This window comes from Bombina bombina, chromosome 2 (genome assembly GCF_027579735.1).
Source record: "Bombina bombina isolate aBomBom1 chromosome 2, aBomBom1.pri, whole genome shotgun sequence".
Lineage (NCBI taxonomy): Eukaryota > Metazoa > Chordata > Amphibia > Anura > Bombinatoridae > Bombina > Bombina bombina.
The window spans coordinates 999,320,146-999,339,686 of NC_069500.1; the positions used below are offsets into that span (position 1 = coordinate 999,320,146).

At 40.4% G+C, this 19,541-nt stretch overlaps 1 protein-coding gene across 2 annotated transcripts in view; it reads right to left on the minus strand.

The window, feature by feature from the left end:
- Positions 1-19,541, minus strand: part of EGF (epidermal growth factor) — a 354,749-nt gene that overhangs the window by 187,757 nt on the left and 147,451 nt on the right. For both annotated transcript variants that reach the window (XM_053703543.1, XM_053703542.1), the window contains exons 8-11: positions 18,781-18,903; positions 12,799-12,921; positions 9,351-9,476; positions 289-425 (exon numbers count right to left, since the gene is read on the minus strand). In XM_053703543.1, the coding sequence (XP_053559518.1) occupies positions 289-425; positions 9,351-9,476; positions 12,799-12,921; positions 18,781-18,903 (509 nt within the window). The remainder of the gene's footprint in view (positions 1-288; positions 426-9,350; positions 9,477-12,798; positions 12,922-18,780; positions 18,904-19,541) is intronic.

The following is a 19,541-nucleotide window of genomic DNA, read 5'->3' on the forward strand; positions in this document are numbered from 1 at the left end:
ACGTATCAACATAATTGGAGGTTACTGCTGAGATAATAATAAATAATATTGTAACCTAGTATATACAACATATTCTAAGAACAATTTACTTATAATATATATATATATATATATATATATATATATATATATATATATATATATATAATTTTCTCTGCATATCTTTAACCCTTAAAGTTTTTTTCCATATATACATGTTTTGTTTATTAAGGTGTACACAGGTAATAACAAAAAGCATAGTACAGGAATAATGATAGACAAATTTTTATTAGCAATACAGTACCTTACCCTATTGTCGACCGGGTCATAATCTAATGCAAAAACTCTTCCCATTTGTGAATTTAGTAGACTTTCATAATCTGTTCCATCAAAATTCATTTGTCTGATGTCATATACATTGGCAAACATCAAGAATGGTCGAGGACCTGTACTTGAAAGCACAAGAATGGGTACAAATTTAAAAATTATTGTATTGGAAATTAAAAGGGACATTAAATTAAAAATTTAACACCCTACAATATGTTTTTTTATTATTTTTAGTGGCAAATTACAGAGGAGGAAGGTACAAGGAAATGCGAGCTTGCAGTTTTATTGTTCTTCACACACCGCGAGTAAAGCAGATGTCATCATTCACAATGAAGCAGGAATTTGATTTGGGTTCAAGGTGCCTTCAAGTAAATACTACTGATTTATTATTGTAAAAGACTAAACTATGCTTTTAGACATAACAGCATTACACTAAGACAATCTAGGATTCTGCTGTAGTTTACAAAAAAATAATAATTAAATCCTGATCAAAACGGCATGTGGGTTTTTTTAGTAACAAAAAAAATGCAAATCTCATTATAATTTAAAATGTAATCGTTACTTCAACTGAATTAAAGTTTTCTGTGGCTTCTGGTTGGTGGGGTGATTTTTGGTTTCCTTTTTCAAAGTTCAGTCCATCAACAGTGATGTAATCTGAGTTACTAAATAATATAATCTCATACACACACACACAAAAAAGCTAAGAACTAGGAGCTACAGGGGTTTCACAAGCTTGCCAAGGGGGATTTTCAAAGACCTTCATGAATGCAAAAGATACATCTAATTCAATAATTATTGATTATGGTTGGCCAATAAGTTTGAATGAAGATGTGTTCAATTAATTGTTAATATTAATTTATTTGTGAATTAATAGTTGTATATCATTAGCATTATTTCATAAGTGCAAACACTTCATTGCAATCATACATTAATATTATTTAAATGTTTAATTTGAGTGCATACTAGTTTCAGATCCTAAAAGTGAGTTATATTTAAACTTTTTACTAAACTATAAAGAAGTGGTGTTTATAACATGTGAACTGAGCATACCAACATAGGACACCTAATCTATGCCAAAATTGATTTTCACAAGTTCAAGGTTCAAAATCAAAAAAGTCACTCTGACTTCTGACATCTGAAAGATGTTTTTAAAAGGACATGTTTTGTTTGTTACTTCTAAAGGAGTAAGGGCCAAAGGTGGCCCAAAATCTTGTGAAGAATGTAAAAACTAAAAACTGATGTGATATTTATCGTTTAGAACTGGTTAATTCAGTAGCTGACACTAAGGGGTATATTTATCATAGTGCGAGCAGACATGATACGATGTAGCGTATCATGTCTGCTGCACATCGATACATGCCGACAGCTGGTGCAATGCTGCTCCCTGCAGATTTGCCGCTAGCAGGGGGTGTCAATCAATCCGATCGTATTCGATCGGGTTGATTTCTGTCCGCGGCCTCAGATCAGGCGGACAAGTTATGGAGCAGCGGTCTTTAGACCGCTGCTTCATAACTTCTGTTTCCGGTGAGCCTGAAGGCTTGCACGGAAATAGGGGCATCAAGCTCCATACGGATCTTGATAAATCGGCCCCTAAGTATTATATTTCTGTAGAACACTTGTTACTACACTGGTAGTATGGCCAAGGGATTAAGGGATTGCCTTCAATTTTAAAACTGCCCTATTTCTTATACATATTTCTTACTTTTAGATATATTTCTTAAAGTATGTGTATATATATATATATTCATATATGTGTGTGTATATATATTTATATATATTATACGATCATCTGGGGTTGCTGTGTTCCTTGTTCAGAGAGGAATTGCCTGGTTTTTCGGTGCTGGACTGACTGTAATAGGCGGGATCAGACTGATATACTACAGGAAAGTTCCACTCTGTGAAAAGCATTACTGGGCTAAAAAGTTGCACCCAGGTGGTAAATCGCCATAGAACAGGCTAACAATGGTATTGAGCCAGTTGTTCGTTCCTGTGAGTGCACTTCTCTCTGTGTATATATATATATATTCATTTGTGTGTGTGTGTGTGTGTGTATGTGTTTGATTTTTTTAATAAACAAAACCACACTTGTTACTAAAAGATGAATGCTTAGTTTTATATTTATAAATAGAACCCCAAAAGGAAAAAAAAATAGACTGGAGGGGTTAGTGACCACACTGTAGGCCTTAGGGAAGGGTTGTTAGGAGGATGGGTAACCAAGGGGAGGTGTTAGGAAGAGGTTAAAGAGGGGTGTGCAGCGGAAGCTGGTAGTCATTTTTGTTAAGAGGGAAAAAGCTGAGCAGGGATGGCGAGCCTTAAGGCGTTAATGGAGCAGGTTAAAGGTTTAGTTGAGAGTGGGGGTCTCACCTGGATACAACAGAGGTTGAGAGAAGAGGACATTGGCAGCGATGCTGGAGCAGGGACGGCTGGGGAGCCATCAGTTGCAGTGCAGCAGGTGCTGTCTAATGGCCGGCCGGTGCGTCGGTCACAGCCACTGCAGAGGCTTAGTCCGTCATTAAAGGGACATGAAACCCAAAAAAATTCTTTCATGATTCAGATAGATAACACCATTTTAAATAACTTTCTAATTGACTTCTATTATCTAATTTATTTCATTCTCTTGGTATCATTTGTTGAAGGAGCAATAATGCACTACTGGTTTCTATTTGAACAAATGGGTGAGCCAATGACAATCAGTATATATATGCAGCTACCGATCAGCAGATAAAACCTAGGCTCTTTGCTGCTCCTGAACTTATCTAGATAAACCTTTCAGCAAAGAATAACAAGAGAAGGAAGCAAATTCAATAATATAAGTAAATTAGAAAGTTGTTTAAAATTGTATTCTCTATCTGAATCATGAAAGAAAATTTTTGGGTTTAAGGAGCATGAGCCGGTCTGGGAGCTGGCTAAGGTCGGTACCTGAGGTTGGGAGCAGTCTGAGTTTGGGCAGACATAAGAGGAGCTCTGGAGGCCTAGTAACATCACCTGTCATGGCGGCTGAGGGACTAAGAGGGCGTCAGAGAGGGTGGCTTGCCGGGAGCAGTGACGTCAGCGCTGAGACGGTGCAGGACGCAGGAGGTCGCACAGAGAAGTGGTGCACAGGAAGAGGCAGTGGAGAGCGGCAGTACAAGTAGTGGGGCACTGGAACTGAGAAGGGAGGTGGCGGAGTGCAGGCATGGTGTAGGGCAGAGGGGGAGAGCACTGGGAGGAAGAAAGGTAGTGAAAAAAGGAGCTAATATTCAGGGACGGAGAGCAGGCAGTAGGGTGAGGGTGGCTAACGCCAGCAGTGTGGAGAGGGAAGAGGGTCTGGCAGAGGAGCAGAAGGGGGAGTTGAGCAGAGGAGAGAGGTTAGAGGTCTGGAGCCAGGACAGGAGGGGTGAGGCGGTAGAGGTGCTGGTACAGGAGCTGAGAGGTGGTGTGAGTGGGGTAGAGGGAGGAGGGGAAGTAGCAGGGGAGGATAGAGAGTTGAGCATGGGAAGGGGAGAGGAGAGGCGGAGGGAGGAGTAGGGAATGCATTTAACACGGCACAGGGGAATAATGTTGTTGACAATCTATTCACAGATCTGGAGGAGTTGGACGGCATCCCTGGGGAGCCACAGGGGTTGCCTGTGGCACATTCGTCTTTGCGGGACCTGGAGGAGGATGTGCTGTGGGTGGACGAGTCCTACAGCGACTTTGCAGGGGAGGACAGCATGTTGGTGCAACGGGAGGCACTGGAGAAGACAGTGCAGGTAGGAGAACTGGCTGCCTTGATGCAGTTGCTACGTTTCCTGGTGCCGTGGTCAGGGGAGGTGGGGGGAGACAGGGTTCAAGCTGGAAGTACTAGGGGTAGGGGGGGAGTGTGAGGGCTAGGGAGGATGTGGGCGGCCACAGGGTGACTGCTTCTACCCATTCGCAGAGGTCAGACCCCACCTTGCTTAGGCAGGTAGGGGAGGCTAGGAGCAATGTCGGAGAGGAACAGCGAAGATAGAGATCCCGGTCACCCCAGAGACACTACAGTGAGCGGGAGGGGCGCACGTCACCCACATGGGGCAGGCTGGAGGCTCACGCAGTAAATAGACCGAGAAGAGAGAGATTGAGTTTGGCTAATGTGAGAAGGCAAGGAGAGCGCACCTCCATAAGTGCGAATGCTACAGTAACGGAGGCAGCATCAAGGGCAGGTGAGGCAGCAGGGCCCTCACTGTTGGAGGGTAATACTCAGGGGGACAAGGGGGGAGTGCATGAGTTGGTGCTGAAAGGGTTGAACAAGCTGGTGTCCCAGTTAGAAGGAAAAGGGGAAGGGGGCGCAGCTGGGCCGTGGGTATCAGCCGTGGGAAGTAGAGCAGAGTTGACGGCAGTTGGAGGTGGGGTGGCCCCTGCGGAAGCTGAAAAAGGTGCAGTAGTCCCGGCTGCTGCCGGGGAGGTGTTAAAGGTTGCGGATCAGGCCCTGAGGAGGCCATGTTTATGTTTGGTGGGTCCGGTGGGAATTCAATTGAGCAAGGAAGTGAAGGAGAAGATTTGGAAGAGGGAGTTTGTGGAGATTTTCTCACTACTTCCTCTTGATCATTTTACTGAGGTGAAGGAGGACCCCAAGGTAGAGCAGGTAAAGAAGGAGGAGAGAAAGAAAAGGTGGAGAAAGTTGCCAAAAACCTTTGCCAATTGGTCCAAGATCTTTTGTATATTGGGCAGCGTGATCGGGGAGAAATGAGATTTCAGGAGCGCAGAGAACGTACAGGGGGTAGCATGGTGGCGCTACAATGAGCAGTGCATCAGGAGATGCGGTTGGATGACCGGGAGATGGGAGTTTGGTTGGAGCTCATGACTCCATTGAGGGGGCAGTCCTTTCAGAGCATGGGGGCAGGTAGCAGTGGGACGGCTGGAGTGGGGGCAACCGCGGTGGCAATCCGAAAAGGATTGTGCTTTCAGTTTACTGAAGGAGTGGGCAGGTTTGGGTCAGCCTACAAATACAAGCACAAGTGCTCAGTGTGTGGGGGAGCCCACTCGGGCGCCAAGTGCTTCAAGTGGAATAAAGGAAGTGGGAAGAGGGGAGAGAGTGCTGTTGCGGGCGCAGACACCAGTGAGGGTAAAAGAGATGTTGCCGTGGCTAAGGCGGTACAGTAGGATACGGGGGAGAGCAAGGGATGCGGAACTGTTACTATCAGGGCTTAGTTTAGGTTTCCGTATTACTTTTAATGAATCGGAAGGGTCTTGGATTTCGGGCAATTTGAGGTCTGCGTTGCAATTTCCACAGGTGGTAAGAGCTAAATTGGAAAGAGAGGTGGCTTTGGGTAGGATGGTTGGTCCCTTCAAGGACCTGCCTTTGCATAACCTCTGAGTTTCTCCTTTGGGTGTGGTCCAAAAGAAAGCAGTGGGGCAGATCCGGATGATTCACCACCTTTCTTATCCAAAAGGGACATCGGTGAACGATGGAATTGACCCGGCCCTCACAGCAGTCAATTACGCTTCTTTTGGCAAAGCGGTGGATGTGTTTAGATGTGCAGGAAGGTGTGTCCTTTTGGCAAAGGTGTATGTAGAGGCAGCCTTTTGGCTGTTGCCGGTGCACCTGGTGTGTCACCATCTGTTAGGGTGCCATTTTCAGGGGAATTCTTTGTAGATTTGTGCCTACTCATGGGCTGTTCCATCTCATGCTCATATTTTGAGAAATTCAGTTCTTTTGTGGAATGGGTGGTGAAGGTGAGGTCGGGGCGGAACTCAATTGTCCATTACTTGGATGACTTCCTGTTTGTTGGAACAGCTGACTCAGGTGATTGTGAATTGTTGTTGAGGGCATTTTTGGTATACGGCAGAACAGTTTGGGATCGGGTGACAAAACGGAGGGCCCGGTTACCATTCTGAGTTTTTTCGGTATTCAAATAGATTCAGTAAGGATGGAGTGTTGTTTCCCGTGGGAGAAGCTTGAGGATTTAAGGCTGGTTATTTCTGAGGCTCTGCAAAAGGGGAAGGTGACATTGAGGAAGATACAGTCACTGCTCGGCAAGCTAAACTTTGCCTGCAGGGTAATACTGGTTGGTAGCGTTTTCGGGAGGTGCCTGTCACTGGCTACGACCTGTATGAAGGCTCCGCATCACAGGGTCCATCTTTCAAAAGATCTGAAGGATGACATTTCTGGAAGAGTTTAATGGGCGTTTAATTGTTCAGGAGGTGGCGGAGGCGGAAGACGAGCTGCACCTGTACACGGATGCGTTGGGCGCAATCGGGTTTGGGGCCTATTTGAATGGCAAGTTGTGTGCCAATTCCTGGCCTACGGGCTGGAAAGAGGGTGGTTTAACCAAGAATTTAGTGTTCTTGGAATTGTTTCCATTGGTAGTGGCGGTAATGGTGTGGAAGGAGGTTTTGGGGAACTGGAAGGTAGTTTTTCATTCAGATAATTTTGGGGTAGTCTTTGCTATTAACAAGTAATACGGCTCCTTCGAATATTTGTACTTGAATGTGTTGAGGGGGAATGTCTATTTTAGAGCTGTGCATGTGCCGGGGAAGATGAACATAATTGCTGATTCTCTTTCCTGTTTGCAGTGGGAGAGGTTCAGATCTGCAGCTCTGGAGGTGGATGCAGAAGGGCTGGTTTGCCCGGGGGATTTGTGGCAGATTAACTTTCTAGGGGACAGAGACTGGCAAGGGGAGCGTTAGCCCTTAATACATGGAAGGCATATGTACCGGTGTTGAAAAAAATGGTTTGACAGAATGTCAAGGATGGGGAGTACGTTGTCGCGGAGAGGGAGATTGACCTGTTTGGTGGAGGGGATTGAGGAATGGCAAGAGGCGGCATTGTCTATGTCGGTGGTGAAGAGGCAGGTGGCGGCTTTAGCCTTCCTTTTCAAATTGTTAGGCTGGGGTGATTTAACAAAATCATTTTTAGTTCAGCTGGCTGTGCGGGGCTTGTGCAGGGCTAGGGGATTGGTTGGCAAGAGGCGTCCGCTGGTCTTTTCGTTGTTGAAGAAAGTGGTGGAGGTGTTACCACAGGCGTGCAAGTCAAGGTTTGAGGCCCTTCTGTTTAGGGCGGCATTTGTCTTGGCGTTTTTCAGATCCTGGAATTGGTAGGGGCAAATAGAAAAGATGTAGGGGGTATAGGGGTGAGTGAGGTGGTACTGGGTGAATCAGAGTTGGTGATATGGCTAAGGAAATCAAAGACGGATCAGGAGGGAAAGGGCCGGATGATCCGGCTGTTTGCAATTGGGGTGAATGTTGCCCAGTTCTGGCAGTGGAAGAATACTTGAAGCACCGCCCTGAGGTTGGTGGCCCGTTGTTGAGACATGAAGATGGCAGTGTGTTGTCAAAATTCCAATTTAGGTCAGTGTTGTCTATGGCATTGGAAGTTGTAGGGTTGGAGCTGAAGGATTTTGGGTGCCATTCCTTCAGGATAGGGGTTGCGATGGAAGCATATGAAGCAGGTTTGGGTGTGGAAGTGGTGAAGCATGTGGGGAGATGGAAGTCGGGGTGCTTTAGACGTTATGTAAGGTTGAATTTGAGAGTGTAGTTTTGTGTCTCCCAGCAGGTCTGAGATTGAGACCAGGCTGGTGTGGAGGTCAGCTTGGGATGTCAGGAGGCTTGATACATCCAGGAAAAAGGTAGGTTAATAGGACAATTTTGAGTTTTTTAGGACAGTTGGGGGGTTTTGGTATTCGCCATGTTGAGTTTGAGGGGGAGCCTGGAAGGTGTTTTTTCCTAAAGCATGGTGTTCACCTCAATGAGGTAGGGTTACACCTATTTAATTTTAATCTGAGGGAAGGGGTCCAAAAGGCTTTGGTCTGCTTGGGTGGGGCTTGACCGTAGGTCGTGCTGTGGCGGGTGCTGGCCTTATGAGGTGGGTTTAAGACCATGTGGTACCTTCCCTGAAGAAGGGGGAGAATTTTGAGATTGGGGGCATGCCTGGCAGTAGCCAGGGGGAGGCACGTGTGCTATCTGGGGGGTGGCACCCTATGTTATTTATATATTGGTTTAAGATGGTTTAATGGTTATTGTATAAAAATGACCTGTTAATAAATGTGGGCTGCGGCCTTTTCACCCCTGAGTCAAGTGGTTGTGTCAGTTATTGTGGGAATTAAAATTGCCGAGTGTGTGGGTCAATAGAACCCCAAAAGGAAGAAAATAGACAGGAGGGGTTAGTGACCACACTGTAGGCCTTAGGGAAGGGATGCTAGGAGGATGGGTAACCAAGGGGAGGTATTAGGGAGAGGATAAAGAGGGGTGTGCAGCGGAAGCTGGGAGTCATTTTTGTTAAGCGGGAAAAAGCTCCCTCCCTCCCTTTGTGTTGAAGGTGAGGTAGAAGATGAGATAGTCACAGCTGTAGCGGGTGCTGGCCTTATGAGGCGGGTTCAAGACCATGTGGTACCTTCCCTGAAGAGGGGGGAGAGTTTTGAGATTGGGGGCATGTCTGGCAGTAGCCAGGGGAAGGCACGTATGCTATCTGGGGGGGCGGCACCCTATGTTATTTATATATTGGTTTAAGATGGTTTAATTGTTATTGTATAAATGACCTGTTAATAAATGCGGGCTGTGGCCTTTTCACCCCAGAGTCAAGTGGTCGTGTCAGTTATTGTGGGAATTAAAAGTGCCGAGTGTGTGGGTCATTGTATTGTAGTAAAAAATGCACAACTATTTTAAGTATCATGTATGCATTGTACTATTAATTGACTACAAAAACTTGATAAATATCTAGTATTCACCACTGTTATCTACTAGAACTTTGTTTCAGATCACTGAGACATTGAAGAGAATTCTGATAAACTCCAGAGTACTCTAAACAGAGGAAGAACTGTTGAGAATTAAAAGGGGAATGTTCACAATTTTACAGTGTCCATTTTAGGATATTCTTTCCTCTCTCCTCTAAAACAAGATCCTTCTAACACGGAGTGTGGAGTTCAGTGCATGGATGATGGTGTTTCACAGGAGGAAGAATGATGTTTTGAAAGAGCAAGGAAGGATGTCCAAATATGGACGCGTAAAAGCTCTCACTTAATCACACTCGCCACGTCTGATAAAACTTTGATGATCAGCTAATTTGCATAAAATCGTTTGCATAGTTTAAGCGTTTAAGCTTTACTGACCTGAGGCAAGACATCGTTTTTTGTCCATTTGCAGGTTGTATCCAGGAAAACAGTGACATTCCCAGCTACCTGGTCGCAGTACCGTACATATCTGGCTGCATCCACCATTATCTGGAGAGGTACATCCTGAAATAGAGTATTCTCTTCACAGCCACTGTTGTACGTGTAAAGCACAATCAATACATTAACAAAAATAGATATCTATGGCTTCGGACAATTATGTCTAGATTACAAGTGGAGAATAAAAATATTAGCTCTAATATCGCAAGCGCGTAATCTATAGCACTTCTATTTTTACTGTCATATTACAAATTAAGAGTAAATTGTTAGTACGCCCTAGACCTTTGCTTGAAACTAACATCTGAGTGTCAGATATTGCAGATGTGCTTTATCTGTTACGTAAGAGACTTCTATTGGGGCGCACTGAAAAACTCATTTAGGCTATCGCTCCAGTGCTAACCTGAAGGTGCGCTAAGCCTAATGTGAGATAACCTGAAGGTGTGCTATGCCGAAGGTCAAATGGAGTTCTTCGTTAAAGGGATATTAAACAGTAAATACAAGCTACACATAATGATATAACCAAAGCAAAGAATAATATGTAGCTGTATTTTTACCCTTATATTAGTTGCTTAAAGAGACATGAAACCCATTTTTTTTCTTTCATGATTCAGATAGAGAATAACATTTTTAATTAGTTTACAATTTAATTATAAAATGTAATCATTCTCTTGTTATTTTTTGTTGAAGAGATATCTAGATAGGTAGTGTGCACATATCTGGAGCACTACATGACAGGAAATAGTTCTGCCATCTAGTGCTCTTGATAATATATAACATTGCTGCAAAACTGCTGCCATATAGTACTGTGGTCACGTGCACACTTCTGAGCTTACCTTCATGCCTTTCAACAAAGGATAACAAGAAAATGAAAAAAATTAGATAATAGAAGTAAATTGGAAAGTTGCTTAAAATTAAATACTGTATCTGACTCATGTAAGAAACTTTTAAGGTTTCATGTCCCTTTAAATATTGATGATGTAAGTGTAAAAGTTTAGTTTCTATAAAGTACTCTAGATTCTATAAAATAATGGGCCCTGCTATATTTAAAATTGTTTTCTATTTATCTTTGTCTTCTGTGGAGAACAATTAGGGAAAAATATATAAACCAGGCAATAAAGTAGAGTTTGTGTATACAAGGCTGTGTGGGGGGGATCTCACACAACCTTGTTTGTAGTAGTCTGTTTTATTGCCTGTTTTATATTTTAGAAGACAAAATAAATAAGGAAAGGTGTTACAAAGTTTTTTACTACACATAATTAAACATTTTATATTACAACCTCATACTGTTTAATATCCCTTTAAGTAAAAAAAACTATGTTCTCTCTCTCTCTCTCTATCTATGGCCAAGATTACAAGTCGCGCAGCAAATCTGTTTTTTTTTCGCAGTTGCGAAAAGATTATGAGTGTTATGGATTTTTTGCATTTGGGGTTGCGCAGGTATTACAAGTGGCAAAATAACTTATTCTTTGCGTGCGTTAACCTGCGTAATCCAAACAGCCAAATCGCGATTTATCAAGACTTGTAATGCCTGCGCAATGGAAATTGATTGCAAAAAGACCATATCACGCACTGAAAAACCCATACAGCGCGACTTGTAATCTTGCCCTTTGTGTGTATATGCATCTAAGGTGAGAAATAGATTAAAGTGAAAGTAAATCCTAGCATTTTACAAACGCTAGGATTTACTATTGAAACAAATAAAGGGCACTTTCATTCATGAAGTATAAGATACTTCATGTAGAAAGCTCCTTTATTTGATTTAATCGATCGCCGCTCTTAGCTCCTACAGCAGAGCACGGCTAAAAAAAATTTGGCTAAGAGGTGACGTTTTCACCTCTTAGCCAATAGCAGTGTGGAAATTCAAAAATTTCACCTGTTAGCCAAAAATTTTTTTAGCCATGGGCTGCTGTAGCAGCTAAAAACACAATTGATTGAATCAAATAAAGGAGCTTTCTACATAAAGTATCTTATACTTCATGAATGAGAGTCCCCTTTATTTGTTTCAATAGTAAATCCTAGCGTTTGTAAAAAGCTAGGATTTACTTTCACTTTAATGTACGTTATATGCTTTGCTGAACACGTATGTTTTAGGGAACAGTTGAAGCACTGGACACTTGGAGAAAGCCTTGTTGAGCAAAGCAGTGTATTTTACAGAATAAGTGCAGTTCTAGAAATTTTCTGTAGACGTGAATGTGAGGAAGTAATGAGAGAAAAAGGAAAGAAGTTTAACGGAAAGAACATGTTATGTAGGTAGTTATGGCTTGAGATGATTTTAGATGGATGAAGGTCTTAGTCATGATTTAAGTAAAGATAGCAGCTGAGGGGTATTTAGTTTAGTTAAAATTTAACAGTGTTTTCCCTTGGACCTATTTAATGGGCACACCACATGGCTGATTTTACTGGCCACCCAGCTAAAATTTTAACCAATATTAAGCTTAAATTAGATAATATTATGGTTTTTCAATGTCGGTTGCATAAATTATCATTAAATCAATTTCTGTAAAATTATGCAATTAATCTGTGCTTTGGACAAATTTATGTAATATTTATTACATAATAAATATTGCAAAGTATTACTCTGTCCCCACCTGGCTACTCCATAATGTCACCCAGTTGTCTGCAGAGAACACTGTGATGAGGATTTATTTAGATTGTTGTCAGAATTTTACATTTACACGATACGGATGTGCAGGGGATTTTTTAATGGACTGAAGAGGATAACCACGAGAGTGTATGGTTAATTAAGAGAATGTTGCAATAATGAACTTGGAACACAATAAGAGTTAATATGTGTTCTGATAGAATGTTAGAGATCTTGCATTAGGACATGGTGAATATTTTATGGTGTGATAGACTGAGTGAAAAGTCCCAAGTTTGTGATATTATTGAGATTGGTGGGATAGCAAAAAAAAAAACTCAGTGTTTGTAGTGAGTCTAGAAGGATGAACCCTGTTTGAGATATGTACTTTTAGAACTGAAGATTTTACAGTAAACTGCAGGGGTAAGTAGCACCCCTAGATCTGCCACTCTCTCCCCCATGCCACAGCCAGTTCATCAAAATAGCTGCATAATATGTTGCATCATTTGCCCTGCACCACAAACAATGCACTTAGATGCATTTCAGGTTTTTATAGTCCGAATGATATGGCTGTATTAGTTTCATTGAGTAATGTCACATTTCTATTGACCAGTTTATCTCTCTTATCATTAGATAAGCACGCCCACCCTTAAACTTAAATTGCTCCTGTCCACATAGCAATAATATCCACCCTATACTCTTATGTTGTGACCAAAATCATTAAGGCAAAGTTAGACATAAAGATTGTGTTGTTTTTAAGAACAGCTTTATAACATATAGAAAGCACATTTTAGAAATCATCTTGCATACCTGTACATGTCTTTCCATCACCCGCAAGTACAGATCCATCTGGGCAGTAACATAAGGGCCCTCGAAATGTGAGAAGACAGCCATAACTACAGCCCATATTGTTCTTAGGGCAAGGTGTTTCATCTAATTTAAAAAAGCAAATATGGAATTTACAACAGATATTAAAGAAAGTCACACACCTATCTTTGTGTTAAAAAACACATTTGCAATTGTAGTCTAAGAAATGTTCTATACAATTATAAAAATAAACAACACTGAATATTGTGTTGAAGAGCTATGCAGGGGCTACTATACAGGGTATTCTGACACATCTTTATTTCACGTTAGTGCAAACAACACTCAGTAGTTATCCGCATTGGTCTTAAAATTTAAACAGTGATAAATTCTTGTCTTGGAGGGACACCCTTCCTTACCTTATTGCAGGAACTATTCCAAACTAGGAGACCTGATATCTTCATGGACTTTGCCAGCTGTGCTTGGGGAAGCCTATCCCATCACCAAGTATGTGTTTGATGATGCCACAAGAAATTAGGAAAGTGCCCAGGAGCAGAAGCATTTCCCTATTGCTGGTAGGAGTCTGCCTTTTTAAATTAGTGGTCTCATGCCCTGTAAAATGCAGGTGATCACTGTAAAAAGGCAACCATCTGGGGCAGCATCTAAAATGATGTTTCGTCTAAGGGGAAGGGGGTTTAAACATTGGCCCTATCCTCCTATGTGTGTAAGAGGGAAAAGTGACACCTTATTTGAAAGAGGATAATCACCTTTTTAAATGAGAGGTCATTGGACACCAGGTTTTTAATGGAGGATGATTATTTCTAAAACTTGCTATTTTATTAGGTATTGTATGAAATGAAAGTGGCATTCTCAGTGGTTGGGCTCGATAACGGTGCTTCTTTGCTAAGTTTGAAATGCTGAATGTATACAATAAACCCTTTACTTCTGCACTTCTTGAATTCAGAGATAATCTGGCCAAAGTGTCAGTAAACAAATCAATAGGAAAATAGAAATTAGCTCTGCTTAAACTGCCGTTAAACATTATATTAAGATTTTTACCCACTTAAAGAGCATTTCTTAATCATTTTATTTTGTTTTCTTCTTGAAAAACTCATGTTCCTTTACTGAATAAAAAAAATGTTTTCTTTCCATACTTGTAGAGGTGTATCCCTCTCCTTCATTGCAGCTGAGGAAGTTGTCTTTATTAGCCAGTGAATATTAGTAGCAAATGCTAAACCAATACTGCAGTATTAATTTCAATTTAAAGTAATATATATACATGAAATGTTTTTCAGGCAAACACATATTTTAGATCCGTGTAAATGCTGGAGTTTCATGGACATGATAGAAAATGATTGATCACATTTTCCATTTAAATCATAGCAGTTTTAAAGGTGCTGGTATCTGCAGGTTAAAGGGATATTCCAGCCCAAACTGGAATTCACATTAATGTATTTCAGTTTTGAATGGAAGCATTTTTATAATATACATTTATTAGCAAAATTGCTTTTAAAAGCTATAGCTGTTTCAAATGTGTGTTTAAGTATGCACCGTGCACCAGCATTTTAAACACAGCACTTTTTTTCAGAAAGTCTAAGGTGCTTGTATCATCTGGTAATGACTTAATTTGTTAATTGCTAACATGATACAAAACCCACTGGTGCTCTGAACAGCTGCAATATTTAAACTGCTGGTTCACTGAGAATATACAGGTATCCTCCACATGCACGTGCAGAGAAAAATGTTAACACTAAAACAGTAATAACTTTTACTAAAAGCATTTTTGACAATACATGTATATTGCAAATATGTTTCTATTCAGATATGTAATTCATTTATGTACATTTAAATTTTGACCAGAGTATCGCTTTAAATCTTTCAGCTGCTTGGAAGTTGCTTTTTAAAGAGCCCATGATGCTCACAGCCCCAGGAACTTCAGGTTCTATGCATTTTGATATTGCAGCCTCTTACACAAAAGAGAAGGGTTTGTTCTAGAAATGCTCTTTTTTTTATTTTTATTTTTTTTATTTATTGATTTTTATTAAATTTTTCACAATTTCAAGGATACAATCAATGGAAACATATTGCTTGTAATATTATCCATCCTTACAAAACATCAAAACAATAATAGAATAACATAGTAAACTTTTCGGTCAATGCTTCCAATCTCTAGTAAGACATAAAATCCTCTATTTTAATTATATGTTTTAATCTCTTCCTATATTCTGATGAGCAAGGGAACAGGGGTGGACGGAGGGCTCCTAAGCTTGCTTGCTTACATCAAGGAGGGACAGTAGAGGCTTTATATTGATCCCAATAAAATTGCATATTGAGGAAAACTTCCAATTTCTGTTTTTTATAGAATCCATACTTTTCCAAAATGTATAACTCATCTGTTCTATTGATCCACATCTGTCTTGTGGGTTGTGTATTTAATTTCACATTCTCGCTTTAATAGATTTGGTGCTATTGAGAGCTATCTGAAAGACCGCTTGTCTTATTTTACAGAATTTTCCAGGTTTTTGATTAAATAATGCATGAGGTGCCTGCAATGTATAACCTGTGCCAAACAGAAATTCTCCCAGTTTTTCTACTTCTCTCCATATTGGTTTTAATTCTTTACAAGCCCACCAGATATGTATCATAGTGCCCATTTCCCCACACCCACGCCAACATAAACCATGGGAATTTGGGTAGATGGTTTTCAATCTGTATGGGGTCAGATACCATCTTGTCAAAATCTTAAAATTAAGTTCCAAAATATTAGCTGACCCTGACGCTTTATGAGTACGGTAGAACAGTTGTCTACAGTCCCCGGGTTCCAAGTGTGTGGGCAGCTTCTGATGCCATCTATTAACATAAGTGGGCAGTGAGGTATTCTTTAGTTTACTTAATATTTTTCTTGCTGTAGACAATGTTACCTCTAAATGGTGTGGTGTTTAAACATAATTTAAACATAATTTTTCAAAATCAGTGAGTCGTCGTGTGAGGTCGTCCTTATTAGAAATGCTCTTTTTATTATTTACTTGCAAGCTTGGTAATGGTGTTCAGTAATGCATTTTAACAAGTTTGCATGTGCTCCTCTTCCTCTGTACAAAAGAAGCACATTTTAGGTTGCAGCTCAGCTACCACCCCTGCTAAATTACTGTACATAGGAAGAAACAAGTACTGCTCCACACTGAATGACACTATGGGGCCTATCTATCCAAGTGTCATCCGCAAATACGCCGTAATCGTAATTGTTGCGAGATTGATCCGACCTAGTTATCAAAGCCTCAAGATCGGCAAATGTTGAAATTTGTGACGTAACATACGATCCCACAATCTCAATCCGACGCAAATTGATGCTTATGTCATTACAGATGTTCCGAATACACATTCAGCTCTATTTGACACTTTTTTCCAATTTATCAAATAGTTAACAAGTACGCTCACGGCTATTCGGATGCATCGTACCTGGTTTTCAATCGCCACCCTTGAGGCGCGAATGCCATAGAAATCAATGGGAGTCTGAATGCACCAAAAGCTTATGTTCGATGCTGCAAGACAATGAAATATAGCCCATTGATTTCTATGGTAGAAAACAAGTTACGTTTACACCTAACACCCTAATATAAACCCTGAGTCTAAACACCCCTAATCTGCCGCCACCGACATCGCCGCAACCTAAATAAAATTTATTAACCCCTATTCTGCCGCTCCCTGACACCGCCGCCACTAAATAAACTTATTAACCCCTAAACATCTGGCCTCCCATATCACCACCACTAACTAAACCTATTAACCCCCGTCAGCCCCCCACATCGCCAAAAACTAAATTAAGCTATTAACCCCTAAACCTAACAACCCCTTAACTTTAAATTAAAATTACAAGATCCCTATCTTAATATAGATAAAAACTTACCTTAATTTTAAACTATTAATTAACCAACCCTATTATACTAAAATTAAATTAAACTACCAATTAAATAAACTAAATTACATATTAAAAAACCTAACCCTACTAAAATTGTTTAAATATACAACCTTATTATTAAAAGTACTAAATTACAACAAAAAAAACACTGTTACAAAAAAAACCACTATATTACGAAAAATAACAAACTAAATTATCAAAAATACATTTTTTTACACCTAATCTAATAGCCCTATCCAAATAAAAAAGCCCCCCAAAATAAAAAAACCCTAGCCTACAATAAACTACCAATGGCCCTTAAAAGGTTATTTTGTGGGCCATTGCCCCAAAGATATCAGCTCTTTTACCTGTAAAAAAAAAATACAAACACCCTCCCAACAGTAAAACCTACCACCCAACCAACCCCCCCCAAATAAAAACTATAACTCTAGAAAAAAAACTAAGCTGCCCATTGCCCTGAAAAGGGCATTTGTATGGGCATTTAGCTCTTTTACATTGCCCAGGACCTAATCTAAAAATAAAACCCACCCAAAAAACCCTTAAAAAAACCTAACACTAACCCCCGACGATCCACTTACAGTTCTTGAAGTCCCGCTTGAAGAATCCATCCAGCCAGCGAAGTCTTCATCCAGGCGGCCTCTTCTATCTGGGCAATGTAAAAGAGCTAAATGCCCTTTTAAGGGCAATGCCCATACAAATACCATTTTCAGGGCAATGGGTATCTTAGTTTTGTTTTAGAGTTAGGGTTTTTATTTAGGGGGGCTGGTTGGGTGGTGGGTTTTACTTTTGGGGGGGGTGTTTGTATTTTTGTTACAGGTAAAAGAGCTGATATCTTTGGGGCAATGCCCCACAAAAGACCCTTTTAAGGGCCATTGGTGGTTTATTGTAGGCTACTTCTTTTTTTTTTTTGGGGGGGGGGGGGTTATTTTGATAGCACTATTTTAAAGTTTCATTGTATATTTAAATCATTTTAGTAGGGTTAGGTTTTTTTAATATGTAATTTAGTTTATTTAATTGGTAGTTTAATTTAATTTTAGTATAATAGTTAGGGTAGGTTAATTAATAGTTTATTTTAATTCTACAGGTAAGTTTTCATTTATATTAAGATAGGGATCTTGTCATTTTAATTTAGAGTTAAGGAGTTGTTAGGTTTAGGGGTTAATAGCTTTATTTAGTTTTTGGCGATGTGGGGGGCTGACGTTTTAGGGGTTAAAAGGTTTAGTTAGTGGTGGTGATGTGGGAGGCCAGAGATTTAGGGGTTAATACGTGTCGGGGAGCAGCAGGATAGGGGTTAATAACTTTATTTAGGTTGCAGCATAGCGGGGAGCGGCAGGATAGGGGTTAATAACTTTATTTAGGTTGCGGCGGTGGCGGGATAGGGGTTAAATATTTTAGTATAGTGGCGGCGTTTAGTGAAATGGTATAAATAAAGTTGGGAAAAACATGAATAGCAGCATCATCGATGACTGTTAGTTAACAACAGTCCGATGCTCATCGCCCCGTATTTGGTGAGCATGTTTTTGACGGCTTTATTTATAAATATGGAGATCGTATTGAGATCTGTGGCCGCGATGTTTGGTGATGTTAGGCGACCGTATTGACACCCGCGAATGCAATATAGTTGACGCTTTGATACATATCCCCCTATGGGGCCGATTTATCAAATGTCGTGAGGACATGATTCGCTATCGCTAAATGCTGACAGCATATGCTGTCGGCATTTAACATTGCACAAGCATTTCTGGTGAAATGCTTGTGCAATGCTGCCCCCTGCACATTTGCGGCCATTTGGCCGCTTGCAGGGGGCATCCATCATCCCGATCGTATCTGATGGGGATGATTGCTGTCCGCCACCTCAGAGGTGGTGAACGAGTTAAGGAGCAGAGGTCTTAAGACCGCTGCTTCTTAACTCCTGTTTCCGGCGAGATAGAAGGCTTGCGTGGAATAAGCAGCATCTGCTGCTTAATAAATCGGCCACTATATATAATCCACTTATCATGAGTATATGAGAAAAGTATTTTCCTATTCTTTATTATAGACATATTATTTCTATGACATAAGTCTCTACTTACGATGACACGATTTATTGTCAGGAAGAAGAACAAAGCCTTTAGGGCATGTACAGTAGAAGGAACCAGGGGTATTTTCACAGCCAAGAGTACATCCGTGGTTCCAGTGAGCACATTCATTAATATCTAAACACAAGAAAACAATGGATCAATCAAATTAGTGTTTGACCACATACCTTATTTTTCTTCATTGGAGAAGTCCTAATAATATATTTGAAAACTAGTGCAAGTCAGAAAGTTAGATTAAATATATATGGTCTATGCCAAAAGTGAGAGACTTAAAGGGACAGTAAAGTCAAAATTAAAATGTTAATGTTTAGATAGAATATGCAGTTTTAAACAATTCTCCAATTTAGTTTCATTATCAAATTTGCTTTGTTCTCTTGGTATACTTTGTTAAAAAGTAAGTCTAGGTAGGCCAATATGAGCTCAGGAGTGTGCATGTCTTTAGTACTCTATTGCAGCAGTGATTGCAACAATTTATAACACTGCTACATACAATGTTGCAAAGCACAGCTGCCATAGAGTACTAAAGGTTGATAGAACAAAAGTAACTAAAAGCGCTATACTTTAACCCTTAAGAAGCTATTTGTGGAACTGGTCTCACTACCAGAACAGGGGAAAATAGTTGACAAAAGGAATACAAAAGCGCTAAAAAGTACTCAAAGAAACTAAGAAGCTAAGGCTTAAACATCAAACAAGGCAATACGATAAAAAATAGCATAGAAAATACAATAAAACAATATCATTCAAAAATATGAAAT